Source organism: Coptis chinensis, chromosome 8 (genome assembly GCF_015680905.1).
Source record: "Coptis chinensis isolate HL-2020 chromosome 8, ASM1568090v1, whole genome shotgun sequence".
NCBI classification, from domain to species: domain Eukaryota; kingdom Viridiplantae; phylum Streptophyta; class Magnoliopsida; order Ranunculales; family Ranunculaceae; genus Coptis; species Coptis chinensis.
This window is the reverse complement of record NC_141463.1, coordinates 717,111-740,285: the sequence shown is the minus strand read 5'-3', so window position 1 is coordinate 740,285 and position 23,175 is coordinate 717,111. Positions and strand designations below refer to the sequence as shown.

The 23,175-nt window shown below is 34.7% G+C and overlaps 1 protein-coding gene and 1 long non-coding RNA gene across 51 annotated transcripts in view; one reads left to right on the top strand and one right to left on the bottom strand.

Moving 5' to 3' along the window:
• LOC147479160 (serine/threonine-protein kinase SAPK3-like) overlaps positions 1 to 20,013 on the bottom strand; it is a 25,189-nt gene extending 5,176 nt beyond the window's left edge. For 2 of the 50 annotated variants that reach the window (XR_015206866.1, XR_015206871.1), the window contains exons 1-7: positions 19,121 to 19,664; positions 18,936 to 19,010; positions 13,181 to 13,253; positions 10,846 to 10,904; positions 10,129 to 10,248; positions 9,911 to 9,999; positions 8,538 to 8,621 (exon numbers count right to left, since the gene is read on the bottom strand). Coding sequence is in view for 2 of the 50 variants with exons in the window: in XM_086581388.1 (XP_086437514.1) it covers positions 8,545 to 8,621; positions 13,181 to 13,253; positions 18,936 to 19,010; positions 19,121 to 19,261 (366 nt within the window). In the remaining 48 variants the exon portion in view is untranslated. Of the gene's footprint in view, positions 1 to 1,174; positions 2,026 to 6,859; positions 6,997 to 8,208; positions 8,427 to 8,537; positions 8,622 to 9,910; positions 10,000 to 10,128; positions 12,919 to 13,180; positions 13,254 to 13,539; positions 13,797 to 14,799; positions 15,023 to 15,339; positions 15,422 to 15,511; positions 15,691 to 18,935; positions 19,011 to 19,120 lie in introns of those variants that run through there. The other 48 variants (XR_015206870.1, XR_015206873.1, XR_015206880.1 and 45 more) reach the window with 46 other exon arrangements.
• Positions 15,722 to 23,175, top strand: LOC147479159 (uncharacterized). The gene is made up of 4 exons (XR_015206910.1): positions 15,722 to 18,143; positions 18,231 to 18,386; positions 21,708 to 21,745; positions 23,009 to 23,175. It is a non-coding gene; the product is annotated as an uncharacterized LOC147479159 (long non-coding RNA).

Genomic DNA, 23,175 nt, shown 5'->3' with positions numbered 1-23,175 from the left:
TTACTAGGTGAAACAAGATAGAGGATTACAAAGAGGAACTCTCACTTCTTCACTAAGAATCAACACTCACACTCACAAAGAATGTTCTCACTCAAATCTCTCTTTTTGTTCTAAGTTAAGTTCTCACTAATTTTTCACAAAGAAAAAATTAGTTAGGTTAAAACTCAAACTCTTCTTTTATAGTTGACAAATTTCATGGCCGAAATTCTTTTTTTGCCGAAATATAAGCAAAAAATCAAGTGCAAAGAAGGATTTCCAACAAATCATTTCAACCTTGTTGAGCAATAATGATATGTCCAACAAGTCATTTCAACCTGGATTCGGTTATTTATGGTACTTGCTATGGGCACCTTCCATTTTGTGTTGGGCTGACTAAAAAAAAATTATTGCAAGTTTGCCATTGCTCTAAAAAACATATTTTGTGTTGGGCACCCCAACTACATTAAGGAGTAACTTGTTGCAACCTCTTATTGTCCTTACCTTCAAAGACTCAACAAATGGAGCACCACAGATAGTGTACGGTTTGGGTGACAGACAATAGAGTTTCTTCCCATAAGTCCTTAGAGAGAACACCAAACAAAACGCACAATCTTAGTTGTTCAAACTTCAAACACCTCAATTCCTCTCAACTCTCAATAAAACAACAACAATCGATTGAGGGGTTACAAGTCTTTCGATCAATAAATCGAGATTAGAAACAAAAAAGAACACAAAATCATCGTTATGAAACTGCTTGTCAGGAATTACGTAGTTTGGTAAAACTTAACCTTTGCTGATACAAATCCATTTTGAGTTTCATTTTGACTATTTAAAGTACATATCCATAGTGTCAAATGTCTCAAAAATGAAGGACATCGGCTTAGGTGCAAATTCATTTTTCTCACAACAGCAATCCAACGAATATTTCCAACAAAAATGGGGTTCATGATTCTAACTCAAGACAACCCATATTCGATAAAGATGATGATCATGATTAATATATACAAGTAAAAGCAAACATCTTAATAATCTTAATAGTTATGATTTCATACAATTTAATAAAGCATTGATAGAAGGCAGTCCATAAGAAAACTTATTATATTTTACCATACAAAGATCAAAATAAAATGCCAAAATTAAAAGATGGATCATATTCAAATTAAAGGATATAAAAAAAAAGATGGGGAAGACATACCCACTAGCTTGGCTTGTATATTCTTGCTGCTTCCTGACTTCGCTATTAGATAGAAACTAGATTTTTGGACCCGTTCAACGAACGGAGACCATTTTTATAAATTTAATTACTATGTATCAAAAATATTATTTTCAAAATATATTGAAACTCATACAATAAATTCATTTAGGTATATCTATATGAGCAGGAAACTCAAGGAAGGTGGGTTCACGCAATGGAATGGTCTGGTCAAAAAGATTTGTTTGGCCAATTGGATCATTTACAGACACCTGACTCTCAGAAGTTTCTCTTTGCTTATATGCTTGACCTTACAAATTCTATCGGGTTGTACTTTATTTCATTGTTTTTTTTCGAGTTCAGCTACAGTTTGTAGCCTTATCTTCTTTCTCTAACAATTCACTGAACGATATTATTATTTAATTTAAGTACATCAATTTTGAAGAAAAAAAAAACTTGAACAGGTTCTGGTTTTTGAATTAAAATGCAAATTAGAGAAAAACTGAGAGTGGTTAGTATGTTGATAGTGCCGGTGTAGGTGTGTATACGTTTAAGTCAAAAGGAGTGACCTTGCCTTATGAATTCTACCGTCAATAATAATTAGCACAATACTTATTATATAACATTCTCAACCCTAAATTTATGAGTCCCTCATATTGGTTCTTCATATGAGTCCAAGTACATACTACTTGTATTTAAGTAAAATCTAATGAAGGATTAAAAAAAAAAAAAAAAAAAAAAAAAATCATCTTGGCTGGTTCTAAGCTTTTAAAATTCATGCCTACGAATCAGTGTGACTCTTCAGGAGAACTCGTTAACAACATCAAGTCATCAACGACATCCATCCCTTTGACCTGTATTCCAAAAATAATCTAAATATATAAACATGACAAAAAATTTAAAAAGAAAGAAAAAAGCAATGATGAATATAATTGGGTAACCAAAATAATTATATTTGCAAACAAAAAACATATAGCAAATCAGTAAAACAATCATTCAACGCTATTATATAAGATACCAAATTTTTTTGCTAAGAACATGGCAAAGATAAAAACATTAAGGTAGCTCAATTGGGGCTTACCAAATAAATAAAAACTAAGGTAGCTCAAATGGGGGAATATGCAACTAATGTGATTCCTTCGAGCTCATTTGGTTACATGGCTTCAATTGTATATGAAATTGGTTCCTTCAAGAGTCTTTACTGATATTCCCAATCAATTAAAGTGTAAGCAATATTATTTCCAAATGTCATCTTTTGTCCTTGATCATTTCACTTCCATTTTACAACTTACCACGTCCTTCAAATGTATTCTTAAGTCCATCATATGATCTAGTATTATCATATCCAAGAGATATAAGACATCTAACAAAATCTTCAAACTCTATATATTCATTGTTTCTTCTTGCAAATAGTAGAGATCCTCTTATCCTTACAGTTTGCACCATCCATATTTCCTAAACGAAACTTTAAAACAAAAGAATGGCAAAATGAACTCACATATGGAAATGTAAGCAAAAGAGAGTGCCTCATTAGCACTTTCTTTCACAATTCCATGAGTATCTTTTATGCAGAGACTAACCAAAAGTCCTCTTTGTTTGGGCAAAAACGGTAAGGTCTATTATCCTAGTTTGTGATTGTAGCTATATTGAGTATTGATTTCCGCTCTTTAGCAATATAAAAACGGGTATGAACCTCCATTTGGTACAAAAATTGTTGTTAGAAACTAATACATTAAAATAATAAGTTGCAAAATAAAAATCATCTTAGCAGCCTAATAGAAATATTAATTGCACATTAGTGGATATAAAGATAGCCTGTTAAATAGGGATGAGACATGGGGGTTTTTTTTTTTAAATGTATGAAAACATAACTATCCTTAACATCTTTGTTTTAGTCGACAATTGTGTATTCTTAAATTCAAATTCAGGCGTCCACTCCAAGTGTAAGGTGTCCACCTTAGATAATAACTCATACCAGAAACAATAACTTGCTTCAATAATGTGTCGTGTCTAGTGCTTAATCAAACTTACAAATGTAAAACTATCATAGGAAAAGTCAATCAAGTTAATTTGAACAACCGGTTGTATTGTGGAGGAGTTGGCTTGTACTAATTTATGTAGTCTTTGGCTTACTGAAATAAATAAAAAAGGGATTAATTATGGATAGGACTTGGTGGATTTGAACCACCATCTCAAGAGATGTATTTACACACTCAAGTGCTCTTCCATTGAACTAAAGATCCACTTTAAGACACTCAGAAGCATAATGCAAGATAACAAACTTAAAACAGGCACCACCCCACTTTTAATTCATGACAACAAACCAAAACAATATAAATTGAACAATTTTCTCTTATCATGAAACCATTTCTTATTTAAACTAAGTAACTAACACCTTGTAAGAAACGTGTATGGTAACCGTTTCTTATTTCCTATGAGTTTTGCATTTCAATCATTTCCTAAACCCTTAATAAGACACGACAAACATAACTCGTAACCTCAAATGAGAGTGGCGGTGACTTAAGGCCTCCATAACCGTCATATCACTACACCAAACACTTAAAACAAAGAAGTGCTAAATATATCAAGATTAATAGTGCCCAAAAAATTTGTTTAAGATGATATAATAATGTAGGCTGACCTACATCAGGATGATCGAAATCGAGAGAGAGTAGCAGTACTTTGACTAAAGTGGTTCGTCAACTAAAATCAATACCCTTTTACACCTAATTGGATAAGGATTTGCAGCGGTGATCCCCAAATCAATTCATCTAAGAAACATAGACTTAGTGACTGCTAATTAGTGAACAACTCACATTTAAAAAAAGAAGTGAGATGACTTAATACCAAATAGATGGACTCATTATACAAAGCAATATACGGGAGACATCGCTATGTTTATAGCCGAATCAACATCACTTAAAGTCGAATCTTAAATTTGTTGTCATTTTCATAGTAAAGGAATATCATTGGTGATTTCAATATCATTTAAGAGTCCATCACCAATGATAGCCGAATAAACACTGTTTTACCATGGGCTATGGTGATTTCAATGTTGTTTTGAGAAATGAAGAGAAGAAAGGCATCAGACCACCTAGTAGGCATGCAATGAATGAGTTCAATGTGTTTGCCAATGAAGTCGAGCTCTTTGAAAGCAACTGGGAAGGCATGAAGTTTACTTGGTGCAACAACCGATTGGGAAATAGAAGGGTACTTAGCAGATTGGATAGAGTATTCTATAATGAAGCTTGGAACCTGAAGTTTGCTGGATGGAAATATATAGTGGGGGCTAGATATGCATCTGACCACTCTCCTCTTATTGGGATGCATCCAAATGTCCCTAAGCCTAAAAATATTCCTTTTAGGTTTAATAAAATGTGGGTATCCCACCCCACCTTTTCGATCTTGTAAAAGGCAGAATTGGAATCAAGATTTTGATGGGCTTCTTCCACCTATCATCAAAGTAATGAGAAAGCCGCAAAGACTTAAGGTGGAGCTCAAGAAGTGGAACTCGAGATTTTTGGGCATGTGGATTTGAGTATAAGAAAGGCACAACCCGAGTTACTAAGAATGCAAGATATGGCGACTGAACAAGATCTTGATGAGAATGCATTGACAGCTATGGTTCGAGAAAAGAGGTGGAGTTGGACGCTTGACTAGAGAAAATCGAGCTTCTCTACTTAAACAAAAAGTAGAACTCATTTTGATGAATCAATTGTGAGAAATACATCTTATTTCCATAATATTTGTAAGATCCGACAAGGTGCCGCCATGATTACAGAGATTATGAAAGAGGATGGGACCATAATAACAAAACAAGAGCAGATTAAGGAGCATGTCATTAGCTATTACGAAGAAAAATTTCAGGAAACACAAATTACTGAGGACCCTGAGCTATTGAGTATTGTCCCTAAATTGCTTGATGAAGAAGATAATTATTTTCTCACAAAGACTCCCAGTTATGATGAAATACAGACAACCGTCTTCTCCATGAAGGCAGATAGCTCTCCCGGACCCGATGGATTCCAGGGACACTTTTATTTCAGCTGTTGGGGTATCATCAAACAAGAGGTGTGTGCTGCTGTACAATCTTTCTTTATCCAAGGAAGTTTACCGAAAGGTTTAAACTCAAACTTCCTTGCTTTGATACCTAAGGATAAGGAAGCCAAGAAGCTTAGCCAAGACAGCCTATCTCAGATGGGCAACTTCCTTTTCAAAATAATCACAAAGGTTCTTCAGTTGAGACTTAATGTTATGGCTGAGAAGATCATCACAAGAGAACAGACAGGGTTTGTACCAGGGAGAAACTCACAAGCAAGCATTTGTCTAGCCTCAGAATTAATGAATGAGATGAAAAGGAAAAATATGGAGTGGTGCATTTGCACTTAAGCTTGATATCACTTTCGGGCTTATGACACCATGAATTGGAGCTTCCTTTTTTCAAGTAATGGAAAAACTTCGGCTTTCTTTGAAACTTGGATCAAGTGGATGAAAACAATTGTGAATTCTGCATACATCTCAATTCTTCTGAATGGAGGCCCAGTTGGATATTTTGCTATGAAAAGAGGATTAAAGCAGGGCGATCCTTTGTCTCCACTTCTCTTTGCAATTGCAGAAGACACACTGAGTAGGGCTTTACATTACTTGAGGAATATGAAGCATCTGAGGCCTCTGACCTATATACAAAAGGTTGAAGCTCCTAGCCATCTTTTCTTTGCAGATGACATCATCATTTTTGCAAATGGTGGGATTAGAGGAATTAGAAAGCTTAACTCTGTTCTAGAAAGATATCAGTTGGCCTCGGGTCAGCACATAAACAAAACAAAGAGTAAGGTCTTCTTTGGTAGCTTCACAGATGAGAGAAAAGAGAATGTCTTACAGGAGTTGAACATGGTGGAAGGAGTTTTACCTGAGAGGTACCTTGGCATACCTTTACATCAGGGGAAGGTAACTAGGTCATGTGTAACTCCAGTTCTGGATAGAATGAAGAGAAAACTCACCAGTTGGAAGGGTAAAATGCTTTATTTCCAAGGAAGGGTTATCTTAATTAAATCCGTTCTTTGCAACATTCCTATTTACAACATGGCCATATACAAATGGCCTAGGTCTGTAATCAAGGAAGCTGAAACAGCTATAAGAAATTTTCTTTGGTCAGGTGATCCTAATACTAGAAAAGGTGTAACTGTGAGTTGGGACAAAGTGTGTAAACCACTTGCTGAAGGCGGGATTGGAATAAGAAGGCTTAAAGACATGAACAAAGCTATGCTCATGAAAATGGCATGGGAAGTTCTTGATGGTGAGAGTGATTTGAGCATTTTTATGAGAGCTAAGAAACAATTGGCTAGGAAACAAATCTCTCAAGCAATTACTGAATATCAGCTCTCAAGAACTGAAAGGATGTCGAGCAAAAGTGTGTGATCTTTTAGAAGAAAACAGATGGAGTATTCCTAATATTCTACAAGAGCTGATGGATAGTGTTCATGTGGGAGTGAATACAGTGCAGAAGTGCAATCCAAGTTTTGATGACTATGTAGTTTGGTGCACTGACATGAAAGGTAATTTTTCTACAAAGTCGGCATATGATGAGATCAGAACGAAAAAACCCTCGGTTACATGGAGAAAATTTATTTGGAATTGCCATATACACCCAAGACCTGCTACTTTGGTATGGAAAATTTTGCAAAAAGGGGTGGCTACTGATGAAAGAGTTCGAAAAGTCGGTGTGCATTTGGCATCTCGTTGTAGCTTGTGTAGAAATGAAACTGAGACAAATGACCATCTTTTCTGGCATTGTTCCTTCTCCCAAATGTTGTGGCAGTGGATCTCTGCAGTTTTCAAGAAGAATCTAGTTATGAGCCTTGAAGATGCTATGAGTACGAACAAAGAATGGAGTCCTCGACTGAAGCAAATGTGGAATGCATGTATAGTGGATGTGCTGGCTAGCATATGGAAGCAAAGGAATAAGGTTTTGTTTGAAGAAAAGGGACCTAATATAGTAGATTGCAAGTACTATGTTAGAACTCAAGTAAAGATCACAGGAAATCTGTCCAGAAGCCATAGCTACAACTCTCGTTTTGAATGCTCAATTCTGCAGTTTTGGGATGTCAAACCTAGAGCAAAGGGTGCACCAAAGATCAAAACATGTATTTGGATCCCCCTAGAACCTGATGTAATCAAACTGAATATGAGATGGTGCGGCGTCGGCAATCCAGCCCTCGCTGGTATTGGTGTTTCTTACTGAGGAGGAAATATGGGAGACTTCAAGCTAACAATGTGGAAAAGTATTGGGACCGCAACAAGTTTCCGGGCGAGTGTTTAGCTATCCTTGAAGGGTGGAAACCGCCATATCTAGAGGATGGCTCGGGCTTTGGGTAGAAAGGTTCGAGAAGCTGCCTCGAAAAGCTTTTACAGTGGTGGTAGCGTGCCATGGCAACTCCAAGCAAGATGGATGAACCGCACGGTACGCCACGCATCAACTTAAGACTATCTTTAGGGAAGGCAATCTCACTGCCGACACCTTGGCAAAGACTGCTACAACCCTTACGAGAGAATGAGAGAGTTGTTTGTGAAGGCAGACTGAGTGGATTCACAAATGGGAAGGGTCTTTCCAAACTTTCTATAGATTTCAGTGAAATGTACCTTACTCCATAGTTATAAATGGAAGTAATGGATGCTTGATTGAGTATGACCTTAGAGAGGCAGTTTGTTGCCTCCCTAAACACTTTTTGTCCTTTTTTGTTTTCTTTTTAATACAATTTAACTTACCTAGCAAAAAAAAAAAGATAGATGAGTGAACATCACCCTTTCACAGTGAACTTATATGTATTTTTACTGTCTAAGGGAGCCATTTAACAAAACTTTAAGTCGTCAAAAAACAAAAAGAAGTAATACTATGATAGTAGTATTATTACAATAATCCCCGTGTTTAGGTAGAACCAATGGCTATGGAGGGATTGGAGGCATGCCCAAAATCTCCTTGGAAGGTAGATCATATTAGGAGTCCAATAAACAATTTTCCTAATTCCAAATCCAAGCAATTAGCAAACTAATCCATTTTCATTGCCAACCCAATGTAAAAGTTATATGTGCCTAATAGAATGTAAAGATGGCAACTCACAGAGTTCTTTTGAGATGTGGATAAGAATAGAAGGAACTTTACTTGAGAGTCATTAGACCCCAAAGAATAGGGTAGAGGATCTTAAGAATTGCTTCAAACCATGGGGAGTGCCCACTGGTATATTATATAACAGTCAAGCTAATAAACAACACCGAAAAAGAATTACACTAATCCAAAAAATAATAAATAATAAATAAAAATAAAAAATGCACCTAAAACTACATACAGTTACTGGCAAAAAATAATTACCTTATCATTACACAATTGTCACCTTTGAGCCTTTGTGTAGTGAGCTAACATCCAGGAAAATCAATATATCTTCAACCTTCAAACCTAGAATTCAACAAAAGAATTATAGTAAATACATTTTTAGTAAGTCAATACTTCAAATAAATAAGGATTTCAACCATTGTCATACACTATGGCATAGTAGCTTTGAAAAACATATAACAAATATAAAGTAAGATGGTAGAGGTTTTCAAGTTGTCCAATGCCTTCACCAAAGAAACAAATATAAATAATAAGTAGTTCATAACAAAATTAAATATATACAAACAATGGCAGTACCTATAACAACTATGTGGATTGTGAATTTAATATAAAGAACTCAGTCTGAGGCCTTAGGCAATCTTAAGCTATTATTATCTGGGGAAAAAAAAGAAAACCTTAAGCTATGCCTAGCTGGTCTTCTCATTCCATGCAATCCCATTAAACTCATTTTACCATATTTTGGCTTTATTTCTTCAATATACTCCATAACATCTTAAAACAAATACAATCATAATTTAAAATTGTTAAATCTCTAAGTTTATACTGAATATGGTCAAACATAATAAGAATGTAGAAACATAAATGTTATTGGGACGTATAGGTCAAGTGGCCCCTGGTTTAAATAAAAGATCATTTGAAGCCTAAACAAATTTATGGTAGAGATTTTGAACTTCATTTACATCTGGAAAACCAAATTCCATTGCTATTACACAATACACTGAAATACACATAGAAAGGGAATATCTCACTACACAAAAGGTTGTAGGAAATTACATCAATTGTTAGGCTCAAGATTATCTGACCTAACATGTGCTCTAAACAAAATAGTAGTAATTCTTTGTGAAACCAAAACTAGGAGGTGTTTGTTTTTGCTTTTGCAAGTGCTTACTACTTATTCTTTGGGTGTTTGTTTTTCAGTTATTTATAAGTGGTAGACCTTTTTTCTTCTTCTTTTTTTTTTTTTTGTATATTTTGCTACTTATAAGTACCAAAAGTGAAAGTAGGCCGGACTTGTTAAAATTAGTTGTCAAAAAAAGTCATATTTTCTTCCAAATTAAATTGTAATAATCTGAGCATGGCATCATACTCCATTCATTTCCATCTTCCATAAATTAACTTCATTATTTATAACCTGGATATATAGCATCTAAGAGTCTCATCTATATCACGTGCTAATAAATATGCTCATCCTTGCAGATTTCAATGTAGAGGTGTACCAATAAAGGCAGTGAAATACCAAGCAATGACAATAAAATTATACAATTATATAAACACACAGAACAATGGATTATAGTGGATTAATTTGATCTTCATAATTTTAAATTTAATTCTAGTGGATTAACAGTATATACCTCAGGATATATATCATTATTTGGTCGTAATTCAATACAGATTCAGTGTTAATAGCCCATTGGATTTCCCACCTGCAATTGTCATCACACTTGCAAGCAAGTGTTAAATCTTAATATCCAAGTGTCGGCTTAAAATCCAAAAATCTAGATACCCAAAGATAATATGGTCGGGCAAAGTCACTCCACTAACACCAACATAAAAATCCCGAAGAAATTACCTAAAACTGGAGTAGAGGTCTTGGCTGGTACACCATCTTTGCTGCAAGAGTGAATGGACAGCTCAATCCGAACTTTTTAAAAGATCTCAACATCACACCCACGCCAAATTGTGGTCTTGTCTGAAAGTCCAAAAGTGTTTAACCAAAGTGGAGGAGAGATCAAAGGCAGACGAAGTTGTTCAAGTTTACAGACTATAATGTTAACGTAATTATTAGAGAACAAACACATATATACTGATTTTATATTGAAACTCAAAGCATTCATTTAAAAGCTTTAGAAAATGATAAAAACAAACTAAGCTATCACACTCTGAGTTTTTAACAAACATGTTGGCATACTTGATGGGACTATGCGGAGGGTATGACATGTGAGTCGGAGAAGAGTTAACATAACTCCCTTTATAAAAGCTTTGTGACATTTTTTTATCAAAATAAATATCTAGTTCAGGGGGTTTCTGGGAGGTCTCATTATCACGTACGTACTCCAATGACCTCAAAAGCTAACTCTATTCTTCGTTGAACTCCAATAAGTGCATGAAAATTCCATAAAGGATTAATATAGTAGATAACAGTCGACAACCAACCCTTGACTTCCATATACTGAGAGTCATAGTTTTATGTTATGTTTGTCCCTTATTGCTTACTCCCTTCTACATACCTAATTGAATTGTTACAAACTAAATGAAAACTAAAAGTAAACAAAGGTAATCAACTTGCCTTCTCACAAAGCTCTGTGAGGTAGGATGTATAATGCTTGGCCTTAGTCTTGACTGCTTCTACAATTAGTTTTGTGCAATCCCGCATTAGATTTGAGGAGGCGTGTCATCATGTATTAAAAGGATTAAAACGGATAATTAGATTCACATAATAGGCGTATAGCTATAGTTAATACTTAATAGTGAAAGTGATTAGTGGAAAAAAAAATTAGTGAAAGTTTAGTTCATAGTCGTGGTAAGACCCGCCTGAATTTTCTAGTGATGCGGTTTAGTTTAGGTCAAATTTATCTCTAAAATGGCCTCTTTTCAATAAGTAGTGGTGTAAACCGTATCTATTTATCTCTTAACACAAACGGGTAGTTAGATAATCATGCTAAATTGGATAGTATGGGATTGTTCTTACTTTAAATAGATATGCTTCATATGTGTCAAGATTTTCTTCGTATAGATATGCCTCTTCTAGCGAGGTTTCGATAAAGGCACTTCACAATTAGATACACAATGTTATCTATTCAATCCTATCACTTTGGAAATAATTCATCTACCAATATTAGTAGATAATACATTTGATGTCGGTCTTATGACTTATCCCCCAACTAATCCTAAGTATACTTTTGTTGGCCTAGCTTGTGTTTCAGTTACAATGTCTGTTTTTAAAGTTATATGGACCCATATACTATGAATGGCAATTTAACGTTGTCTGACCTGAACCCAGTTCAATAACTTAACCTATTAGTCATGAATCTATGAGACCATTCGTTGGTAGTAAATTCAAGTTGTTTCCAAAGTTTGCCTTCACTAAAAATTAGCCATAAACCGAGAGGAAAGTAGTAGTATGTAGATGTGCATCCACTATAGTTACTAAATACTACCATTTACATAAGTGCATGAGATAAAAAAAACACTACATAAACTTTAGAAAGTGAAAAAATTTCTGAGATCTTAAGTCGCGTGAATAACCTATCACAGAAAAATAGGAAGAACACATTAGAATGCTAATTCTGGGTAGCCATACTACTTTGATACATAGGTATAAAGACATATATAGACACAAATGCCAAAGAAAAGTGGAAATTTGAAAGGTATAAATCATGTCATCTAATAATTTCTAATATGCATATAATAACTATTATGCGATAAGGAGCATGAATCTTCATTGAGTTACACAAACAAACAAAGCAGCCATTTGTTTGCACAAAAGAAAAAAATATATAACTCTAGAGATTTAGCAATTGAAAGTTAAAACAGGAAAAAAGGCAAAAAAAATGAAGAGATTAATACTAAATATGGAACTTTTAGGGATTTTGAGGGACTCTTTCTTGAGTGCACTGGTTATGGGAGGCTTATTATTTTCTAAGGATATTATACAACATAGAGCCAAAGTATATAAGTCAACAAAAATAGTGTAATTGATACTCGAATTATATAAGAAAATCACATTATATCAAAAGGTTTGAAAAACATAAATCTCTTCATATACCAAAATGAGTTGAAGTGTTGAACAATTCTACTGATAATAACTTTGAATAATGTTAGATACCATTTTGATTTGATAAGAATTCAGCCAACTTTATTGAAATTGTTTCATCTCTTAGAAAGAAAGCAAGAAGCGATCAACAGAATAATATTAGATGAGCCAGAAATTAAAAAACACAACGAAGCGGAAAAAATTTGAATAAGTAGGGTAGTGTTGAACTGTTTAATTAGCACAAAGAGTGTCTGGAAAAATTATTCACCTTAACAAATTGCAGAAACATAACCAAAAAAATAAAGAAATTACTACAAAAATTTTAACCAACCAAAGAAATAAAGACAGTGAAAACTATATGGACAATGGTAAAAAGGACAAATAGAAGGAACAAACCTGATGTGAAGAAGATTATAGAGAAGAGAGACAATAGATTAGCCGAGAATCTCTAGTGTTGTAATTTTAGGCCGGGGGTTTTTGTTTTTGTTTTTTTCAGTGAATAGTCGTGGGTTTTTGTTGGGTTTTCATTCTTAAGTTGGAGACTGCCCCGATTTCTTGCAATCCCCTTATGATGTGGATACCCTCAGAGAGCTCCAAAAGGGCTTGCTATTATATATATAAAGATTAGGTAATAAGTCAAAATATTGGGGTCATATACAAAAAAATTCAGAACAATAAGTTTCCTAATAATATTGGGTTTGACAACATTAATTCATAGCTTGGAACTAACTATATTGCAAAAAAAAGCCATCAAGGGCCATAACATGTTACACTAAATCAAACCTCAAATTGCATATTTTTCGAAGTCCACGAGTAATACAAAATAAGCTCATATATCAATCACTGTAGAAAGACGCAAGGAAATTACCTTTCAAGCGGTATAATGCTTTAATTATTTCTGATTTCCAAGATCGTTCTAGTATCGAAATATAAGAGATGACCTGTACAGAAACAAAAAGCCATTGATTTCTATTTTTCTAGGCCACAAATGAATAAGATAAACTCATTGACTTAATATTTTAGACAAAAAGGCAGACATGGTCAATTGGTTACTTTTATCGTAGTAACATAATTCTGTTTTGAATATATTGAAAGGATGAAAAAAGAAAGTGTTCTTGTTTTCAAATGCAATCCAGCAGTCAGCATTACCAAAGAAGCTGCCTTGAAAACTTCATTGCATCAATCAATGAAACAATTAGAAAAGTTGCAACACTATAGGGGACGTACCCATACACAGTACCAAAAAGACGGAGACCTGAGATTGAGCCTAAGAATCTGTCAACCGCAGCTAGGCAACTAAAAAACAGATTCTGAAAGCCAAGGCTTTAGCCTATGTTCCATTTCTTTGCTTTAGCTTGTTCGGTCCCCTTAGTCAAAAGCATTCTTTCAACCAAGCCATCGTAGTTCTTCTTTCTCTCTAAGCTTCCCGTGCTATAGTTAACCATAGAGTTTGCATCTCGAAGTAGTAATTATTGATTCGAAGCCTGGTACAATAATGAAAAAACTTGAAAGAATGAGCTTTCCATTCAGTTGAATCTTGATGCCGGGAGTCCCCTCTTTAGAGAGGAAAAGGTATAGAGATTGGAATCAACAATAACATCAGCCCTATCTTAAGCATATACGTGGCTGGCCAAGCTATTCATCTAAGCTCCTCGCTCGTCGATATTAACAAAAGTTCCTACTGCTCCCATTTCATGCCTTTCATTGACTATACTCATTGCATTTTACTATTGTTATTTCTTTTGTATTGCAATTTCTTTTAAAAAAAAAAAAAAAAAAAAGTCGAGTATGCCCTCACAAATGGTGCTTCTCCAAAAGTTCCCCAAAATTAGAGCACATATCAATATCTCTTACGACATTTATAACCCCCAAGTTCCATTGAATCTAACAAATGCAAAGACTTCCACGTATTAAAATATCTAGTTGTTGTAAAATTAGTCAAAATATATAATATATGAGGTGCCAAGGGTGAAGTTAATATGTACTTGAGTTTCTAGAAGGTTTGCAGTATACTCAAAAAACAAATTAACACAGAGACAGAGAGAAAATGATGTGAAAAGTCAGCATGCCTTTAAAGATAATTTATTACAAAACTTAAAAACGATTCACCGAAATCTATGTAGAAAACATTCCATATAATCATAGTAATGATTAATGAAGCACTTATATTTGCCTAAAGCAGATCATGAAAATGTTTAGGGTGATAATGGAAACAATGCGCCTCCTTTTTTGGTCTATCAATGACATCTTGGGGGCATTCATTCCGGAGATAAAATTTTCTGATTCCTTTCATAACTTTAAACCAACTTCAAGATCAAAGTCTTAAAAGGTCATCTCAAAACCACAAAGTATAAGGAAGAAAAGAGATTATCGCCAATATCCGATGGGATTACCAAAACTTACCCAAAGTATGCACCTTGCTAAAGATATTAGAAAAAGAGAGTACAATATATATGTTGATCTAAATTTAAATTCTAATATCAGTACCTAGCTAGTGTTTCCCTTTCGAAAAGCATAATCAGCTCTGCCATTTGAGTTGAGCTCCGAAAGTACTGGTTTACCTTCTTGTGGGTGAAAGTGCCTTAGGAACCTGTTCTCTAAGATGTCCTAGCTAGTGTTTCCCTTTCGAAAAGCATAATCAGCTCTGCCATTTGAGTTGAGCTCCGAAAGTACTGGTTTACCTTCTTGTGGTTGAAAGTGCCTTAGGAATCTATTCTCTAAGATGTCAGAACTCAGAAGAATGAAAAAGAAAAGACATTTGCTATCCAATAACATTTATAACAAAAGAAAGATCAAATGATTCATGCTAAATCCTCTCGACTTATTTCTTAATGATTCATACTAAATCTACTGATTGATAGAAGAAAATCAAATTAAATATAAAATACAAAAATACAATAGAATGGAAATTGACCCCACAGTATAGAGAAGAAATCCAGAAGTTGAAAAAAATACGACCATCATACCTTGAAACGAAAAAAAAAAAAAAAAAAAACCAAAATAAGATCATAAAAAAAGTGGCTCAACTGTAAATATATGATTCAAATTGGACACAATAGATTCCTCCTCTTCGATTGACATAATGTATTACGAAACATAACATGCACCACTTATTTACACACAATAATATATCCAACATTAGCCCATAACGTAATAAATAGCCAAACTCTAGAATTTAAAATGTTTCAAACATGTTTACCTTGGAGGTGAGTTAGGGAGTGGGAGATAGAAAAAGAGTTGAATCGTTGAGTCGGACTTCGATTCACGGATCAAAGGAATTTGAGGAGATTACGAAGGCCACGAACGGAGAAAAGAGAACTTCGGCTCGGCGGCGCGTAAGCGGTCGCGCGGAGAGCGAGTGTGATTTCTCTGTAGACTCTTTGATTGGTGAGTGATGAAAGTTGTGAAATAAATTCAATTAATAAATTCATATTCAAATCTAAAATAAAATAAAATAAAAACGATCAAGAAAATTCTGTAAAACCCACCATTAAAAAAAACAATGATTAGTTTCTTCGTAAACCTTAATTCAATCCAGATAACTTTTTGTATCGCTTTCAAAGAGCATATAAATAGAGGAGTGAAGTTTAAAAATGAATGAATTTTCCACTCATTTGATGAGGGTTTTAAGAGAGGATTTTGGGTTTGGAGAGAAACCGAAACTATAGAGTTGATTTGGTACATAGGGTTTAATTTCACCCATATTTTTATATATAGCCCACCTTTAAGCGACTCGGAGAAGAATCTTTTTTCTTCTCATCCTCACTTGGGTGGTCTTCTCATTCTCAGAGAAAAGAAAGGGCTTCGTGGGGGGTTTTTTTTTTCAAAGGTTTCTGTATTTGGCGTTGGATTCGTTGGTTTAGGTTTTTTTGGTTATTTTGTTTGGCTTTTTTTCATTATTATTTGTTTATAAAATTAGAATTTGGGGAGGACATAATAATATAAGAATGGAATAGGGAGATTTAAACAAATCTGGGGAGGTTTCACTAATTATTATTCTATCCCATTTTGTAGAAGCCAATCATATTGCTCAGGGTGCAAAATAGAGCAATATGGTGAGGAGAGAGAATGTGCGCAAGCTTTTATATATATATCTACTATCTATATACTAAAGCAGAGACCTCTAATAGAGGATTTTCTCTCTCCTATGTGGCACTCTAATATGAGAGTTAGTTTTTTTTCTCTCTTATGTGAAACTCTAATATGAAAGATAATCTTTTCTAATAGCCTACAATCTCACGTACATAGAACCTCTTTGGAGAGTTTTAGTGTATTTCTAATTCTTATCAAAAACCATTAATACTGAGTACGTAGTTGAGAATGCTCCCAGTGACCCACGTCAGCCCCCCTTTTTCTCTCAGACTGACACATCAGATTTTACCTAAAAAAATGAATTATACGCCCTTTTTTGGCGATTTCAATGTTCGTAGCCCAAAATACATAAAAACCCAAAATGGATAAGTAGATAAAAACCTCTTTCTTAAATCTTATCTCCATTCTTAAATCTTATCTCTATTCTATTCTTAAATCTTATCTCCATTCTTAAACCCACGAAGTAAAGTGCCCAAATATGGGCTTCTTCTTCACCTCTCTCAATTGCTTCTACTTGGTACCTTCAAAATTCCGGAACAGTAACTGTACCAAATAATTTCGATGAGGCAAGTTTAAGTTTTTTTTTTTGGAATTTTGGTTAAGTCATTTTTCTATTGATATATAAGAGAAAATAGTTGTATCGTGACTTTTCTTTGATTTACTCGACCTCAATTAGAATGGGAGAAGATGGCATCGGGCACTGCAGCGTCTTGATGGGGCGCCTATCTGATTGATAATCTTTTATTTGTGTTTGCTGGATATGGTACCATTGATTATGTGAGATTATTTTATCAGAATTTTATTTGTTATATTTTTAATGTTTGAATGTTTGAATGTGCTATTGCTTATATATATAATGCCTTTGAGTAAAATGTCTTTGTGTTCTTCCGTGTTTATTTGGAGTATATAATAAAGGCTTTTGAGGACAAGTTGGGGAAACTGGAAGAAGATCACATTTTAATAGACAGTTTAGTTTTACCGCTTTCGAAAGTTAATTTGAACCAGTGTTCAAGATGGGAGAAAGAGTGTTTTCTTTATGATCGTGATCGAGAAGCGTTGATGGAATTTGCTAATGAAGCAGATGAAAGGGCTGGCGAGCTTTTGTTTTTGAGTCATTGAAACGAGTGGGATTTGTGTGCTTTACAATAACTAATGATTGCATACAAGAAGTAAGTATAGACTTTCCAACGGGTCTTTTAGAATTTTTTTGATACAATAATGACAAGGGGAAGAGCTTATGGAGTTCAAAAGAAGCGCTTAATCTCTGCTTTGTGTGTTGTGGCAATATTTATGGGGTTTCTGTATTTTTACTATGGGGGGTCCTCTCTCGGATCTCAAGTGCATAGTGGTGCAACATCCTTAAAAAAACTCGGTTCATCTTATTTGGGTGGTGATGACAATGCTAACTCGGTCAGCAAGGATGAAACTTTCACAAAATTTGGGCAGGATGATAGAGAGAACAACATAGTGGCAAAGTGTTGTTGCTTTTACTAACTGTTTTAATTATACCTTGACAATGAGCTTTTCTGAGTTTTCTTTCCTGATGTGCCTTAATGATCAACTTTCTCTTGAAAAGTATCAATATAATAAGTTTAAACTTCTATTCCTTGCTTCATAGGAATCTAATATACCAAATGAGATTGAAGCTTGATTTATCTTTGATGGAGCACTACGAGAGACATTGCCCTCTGCCTGAAAGAAGCTTCAATTGCTTGATTCTTCCTCCAACAGGCTATAAGGTTAATAGCTTAAGTGAAAGATGGTTTGTTATTTATTTATTTTCCTTTGGAAATTTTAGAAGTGTCATTGTTTTTGGACTATTGTAGGTCCCAGTCAAGTGGCCAAGAAGCAGAGATGAAGTATGGAAAGCAAACATGCCTCATACTCACCTTGCACATGAGAAATCTGATAAGAATTGGATGGTTGAAAAAGGTGAAAAGATTACAATAAAATGAGGAAAACTCTTTGTCAATTTCACTATGGTGAGTTCTTTTTTATGTCATTTTCATACGTGTTGAATTTTTTAGTTATTTTTTGTATCTTATTCAGAATCTTTTTTTCTTAAAGTGTTATGTTATTATAGTAACCTTGAGAAGACACATACACATGAACATTTAATTAGTACTAGGTTATACATTGTTGCACAGTAAATTCATCTCATGCCAGATAATATTGAAATCTTTATTCCCTTCATATCAGTCAATATTTAAATCTTTACTTGAGGGAAGCAGAACCAATTAGCCGGATTGAAATTAAATGGTATGTACGTGTGATACATACATATTATTGCCTATGTTATGCAATATAATCATTGTTACAGAGGTGTATGTAAACATATTGAGGCATAATCACAATCAATCCCATGTGATACATAGTCTTTGTATATGGATATTGAAACTTTACTTGGTGAAGGTTGGATGGCATCAGCTTGAAGAAAAATATATAGACAAAAGATAAGCCTCACCACATATAACAAAAAAACTTCTTATAAATCATGTGAGTGTAATCTTATAAAATAAAATGAACCTTACCTCCTTGAAGCTAACGATGTTTGGATGCCTCAAAGACTTGTGGTTGATGATTTCCCTCTCAACTTTGTCATCGATCTGGAGACAAGAAGTAAGGATATTGAATTTATTATCAAACTCAAAATTGCAACAATAATATCAAACGGAGAGAAAAAAATACTCAAAATTCAAACAGAAGTAAGCCACACCAGTAAATAAAATACAATCTTCTCCCCCCTTTCAATGTATTTGACAGCAAAAAGCTCCTCAGTCTTCTTATCTCTCACAAGCCATGCCACTCCAAAGTTTCCAGACCCAAGTTCCTTCACTGATTCATACTTCTCCTCCATTCTCAACCACCACTCAAACTCAAAACTAAGAAAGATAAAAACAAAATATATATGCAGAAGACTCAACAGTACATGACTGTCCCATCACAATTCACACCAAACCATCTCTTAGTTTTTTTACTTTTTTACATCAAGTGTTAAAAGTAGTTTAAACGTACTGAAGGCTTTTGTTGACATAATGTAATGGGAAATCAAACACGTTGCCTCTCCTTTTTTTATCTTTAGATATTTTGAAGAAACTCTAATAAAAAAATATATTGACATACCAAAGAATAGACATGGCTGATGCAATCATTACTGCCTGTATTCTAGACTTGAAGTTAGTACTACTGTATCCTCCTCTCACATCCATAATCCATTACATTTCTTCATTCATTTTATTCCAAATTATAACAATAACTTAAAAAAAAAAAAAAAAAAAAACGAATGATCTAGGTTTTTTACATCTATGAAACATAGGATTCCACACAGAGGAATTTTGAGCATCAACGAAGGCTAGCAATAGAATACGAAGCAAATTTCATATATTTAAGGCATAAAAAAAATACCCATTGGCAATGAGTAGAGTAGTTCTAGGATAATACAATTTAGGGTTAGTTAGTGTTACCCCCAGTCCCCTACTATATGAGCCAATTAGAAATTCTCCCTACTAGATATAGGCAATTAGAGCCTCTCCCAAATACACACAAAAAAAACACGGTCAATCTGGGTAGCATGATGCAAGGCTTTAAACGCCCAGTGGGAATCTCCGACTCATCACGAAGAGACTAATTGTAATATATTATACACCTTATAAATATATACTGATTTTTTACGATGTTACAGTGCAAAATGAGTACGTGAGCAGAAGTTTTATTATTGTTAAGGAAGTTTCTGAAACTGCTCTTTTGGTTTCTTCAATTTCCTTTCCTTTTTGAAATCAACTGGAAAACCATCTGGCTTCACAGTTTCTGACCCCTCTTCTTTCGAAGTTGCTTCACTCTGATTTTCTACAACCGTTGATGGTTTAGTGTGCTTCTGAGAACCCACAAGGTCATTATCACTATCTTCATTATGACTTACTCCTCTTACTGCCCGCATTGCATTCTTTTGCTTCAAACTTGCGCCTTCCATTTTTTCTTCCATATTCGCATCCCTATCTTCTTTGCCTTTGGTTTTAAATACACCATTAACATTGGATGTGCCTGCTTTATGCCCTTGAAATCCCATGTTGGGCGGAAAATCCTGAACAGTACTTTGTGATCGCGACTTTATGACCATCCTACCCAACCACATTCTGTTGGGAGTCAGCGGGGTCGAAGTCGCGAGGGACCTCTGATGGTACTCCTCACGGTACACCTTGAACATTCAAATTATAAGCTATCAAGGGCTTGAAGCAATTTTGACATCGAAGAGCTCTGTTCATTATATCATTGTAATCTCGATATCTCATAGTCTGAAAGGATGAGGCCGATCGAGGAAAGTCGGTTGCTCCTTTCTTTGGTTGGGTCGATTGCGGCGGTTGCGGTGAAGGTTAACTTTTGCATATTGTATTCTACCCCTATTTCCATAAGCTGTTACCTACCACGGGTTGCTTACTTAACGGGACATGGGCGTTCTTTGCCGGGGCGATTCGCGATCTTCCTTTAAAGGCCTTACATTTCATGTCAAAGAGTGACCGTTTAAGCTCGACCAGTAAGCACCCTATGTGCTTCTCCAATTAACTTAAAAGCAGCGGCACCATGCAAACTATTTTTATCGGGATGGAGCGGGAGGGCAAGCTTCTATCTTGCCGTAATGGATGCCTCATCCGGACGTCACTTCAACTTGAAGGATACCATACCAATCCATATCATTACCCCGCAACCTTTTGTTATTGAGCGGTGTACATCCAATTTGTCATTATTTGGGAGATGCCATCTAGATACACCCATACCCCTTGCTTAGTATAAACGTGTTTAGTAATCCCTCAAGATTTATTATGACTTCAGGTACCTCATGTTGTTTCTCAAGTCCTAATATGTAACCTTTTCCTGGTCCTTTTCCCATATACTGTTTCCATATAGCCATGAGTGTTGATATTCTCCTTTTGATGTTCCATTGTTTTACTTATACCCACCCACTGACCGTGTGTTGCTATAGGTTGTACCAAGTAATGTTCATGTGACGTGATACGAAATGTGGGTATGTAGTCTTTGATATATATTTAGTAATGAAAATAAGCTTGGTTAGTATACAGTCCCAAAGCAATTGATCTAATGCAATGTGTTTAATCACTATGTTTAGTTTGACATGTATTTCGTACATCTAATCTAAAGGTGAGGATATTAACATTTTATTTTTAGCAGGAGAACACCTCATAGCTCTTATGAAAAAGTTAGTTATGCGGATATGTTTGAAAGTCAATAGACTGAGGAAGGCTAATTGAATTTATGTTCGTAACTAAATCATTTGATATGTGTTGTAGATGAACGATGTCGCAACTCGCAATTGAGGCTGATCAAGGTAAAATTTGTAGTTTATAGGCTCATTTTTATATGTTTTCAGAATATAGGATTTTATGAAAGGACGTTTGAAGAATGATCTAAGTGGAGAATAATCTAATTAATAAAGTGGATGGTGGTCTAATTCAAAAGGGCGAACACCACTAAGTGTGATAGTAAAATTTTCTTTTTGCCTATTTTTTGATGCGTAGACCAATCAGATTAAAATTTTAATATTTTTTATCCTTACTATGCAAACTTTGGGGAGCAATGATTTTCCACTTAAGAGCCTGAGAGGAAAACTAAACATGCCAGCCCAATAGAAAGGTATTTTTTAAAAAAGTTTCTATTTGGAATCAATAGTTAATATCAACTTGAAAACAAATTGGAAACTAGAGGAAATTTGGGGAATGGTAGTTTGGTCAAAAAGTTTGATTATTTCACTGAACCAACCTTCTAATTCAATTAAGGCTGTTTATGTTTAACTGGATATCTTTCCATGTAAACTTGAACTATAACAGAGGATGTTTAAGTTGTTGATTGGTGGTTCCCCCACTAAAACACAACAAAAAACTCTTACTGCCACTTCACAACTGATGATGCGACACTTCTACTGCTATTTGCTTCTTTTGGGAGGGATATGCCTACCAATTCCTTGGCAAAATCCCTATTCCAGTTAAACATCATCCCCTGTTATAGCTAAATTTAGCTGGAAATACTTACTTACAAACAAACAAGCACATTCTAAACCTGTTCTTTAGGGCACACCATAAGCTGATGACTTCAGTTAGCATAACTTATCATTGCTATGCCAGTATTTCTTTATATAATAATAAATTAATAATACTACAAACCGCATTCACAATTAATTAAAATTATCAAGCACGACATAAGGAATTCTAATAGCAGTACTAAGCTATGTTCACATTAAAAAAAAACATTTGCAAAAATTGATATTCTAATATATCTGAACCAAGATAACTGAAACTAGGGCAAACTTTTATTACTCAGTTAGCCTGAATTTTCAGCCATCTATCACTTTAGTTAGGTTCTTTTATTGAACGCGATTTACTGTAATTGCGTTCCATTTGCACATAGGAAGCATGTCAAACTTATCCTCCAAATGAGGATGAACCATAGTTTATCATCTGACTACATTTCAAGAAATGTAGTTCCAAAACTAAGAAACTACATTTTCAATTAAGTTGATTGAGGCACACTACTGCAAATATTTCACCCTCGGGCTGAATTTTATTCTCCAGTTATGACTTTTAATCTTTTGCAGGAATCACTTTGTGCTAAGCAATATAGCCCCAAAGACATAAGTTTTCCAGACTGAATTACGAGTCCCCTGTGGTAGCGTACCATCAAATGAGAGGACCAAAGAAACAGGAGAAGGGCCTTATTTCAATTATTTGTTCAAAGGTGGGATGTGAAAATTCAGCGGGGGTA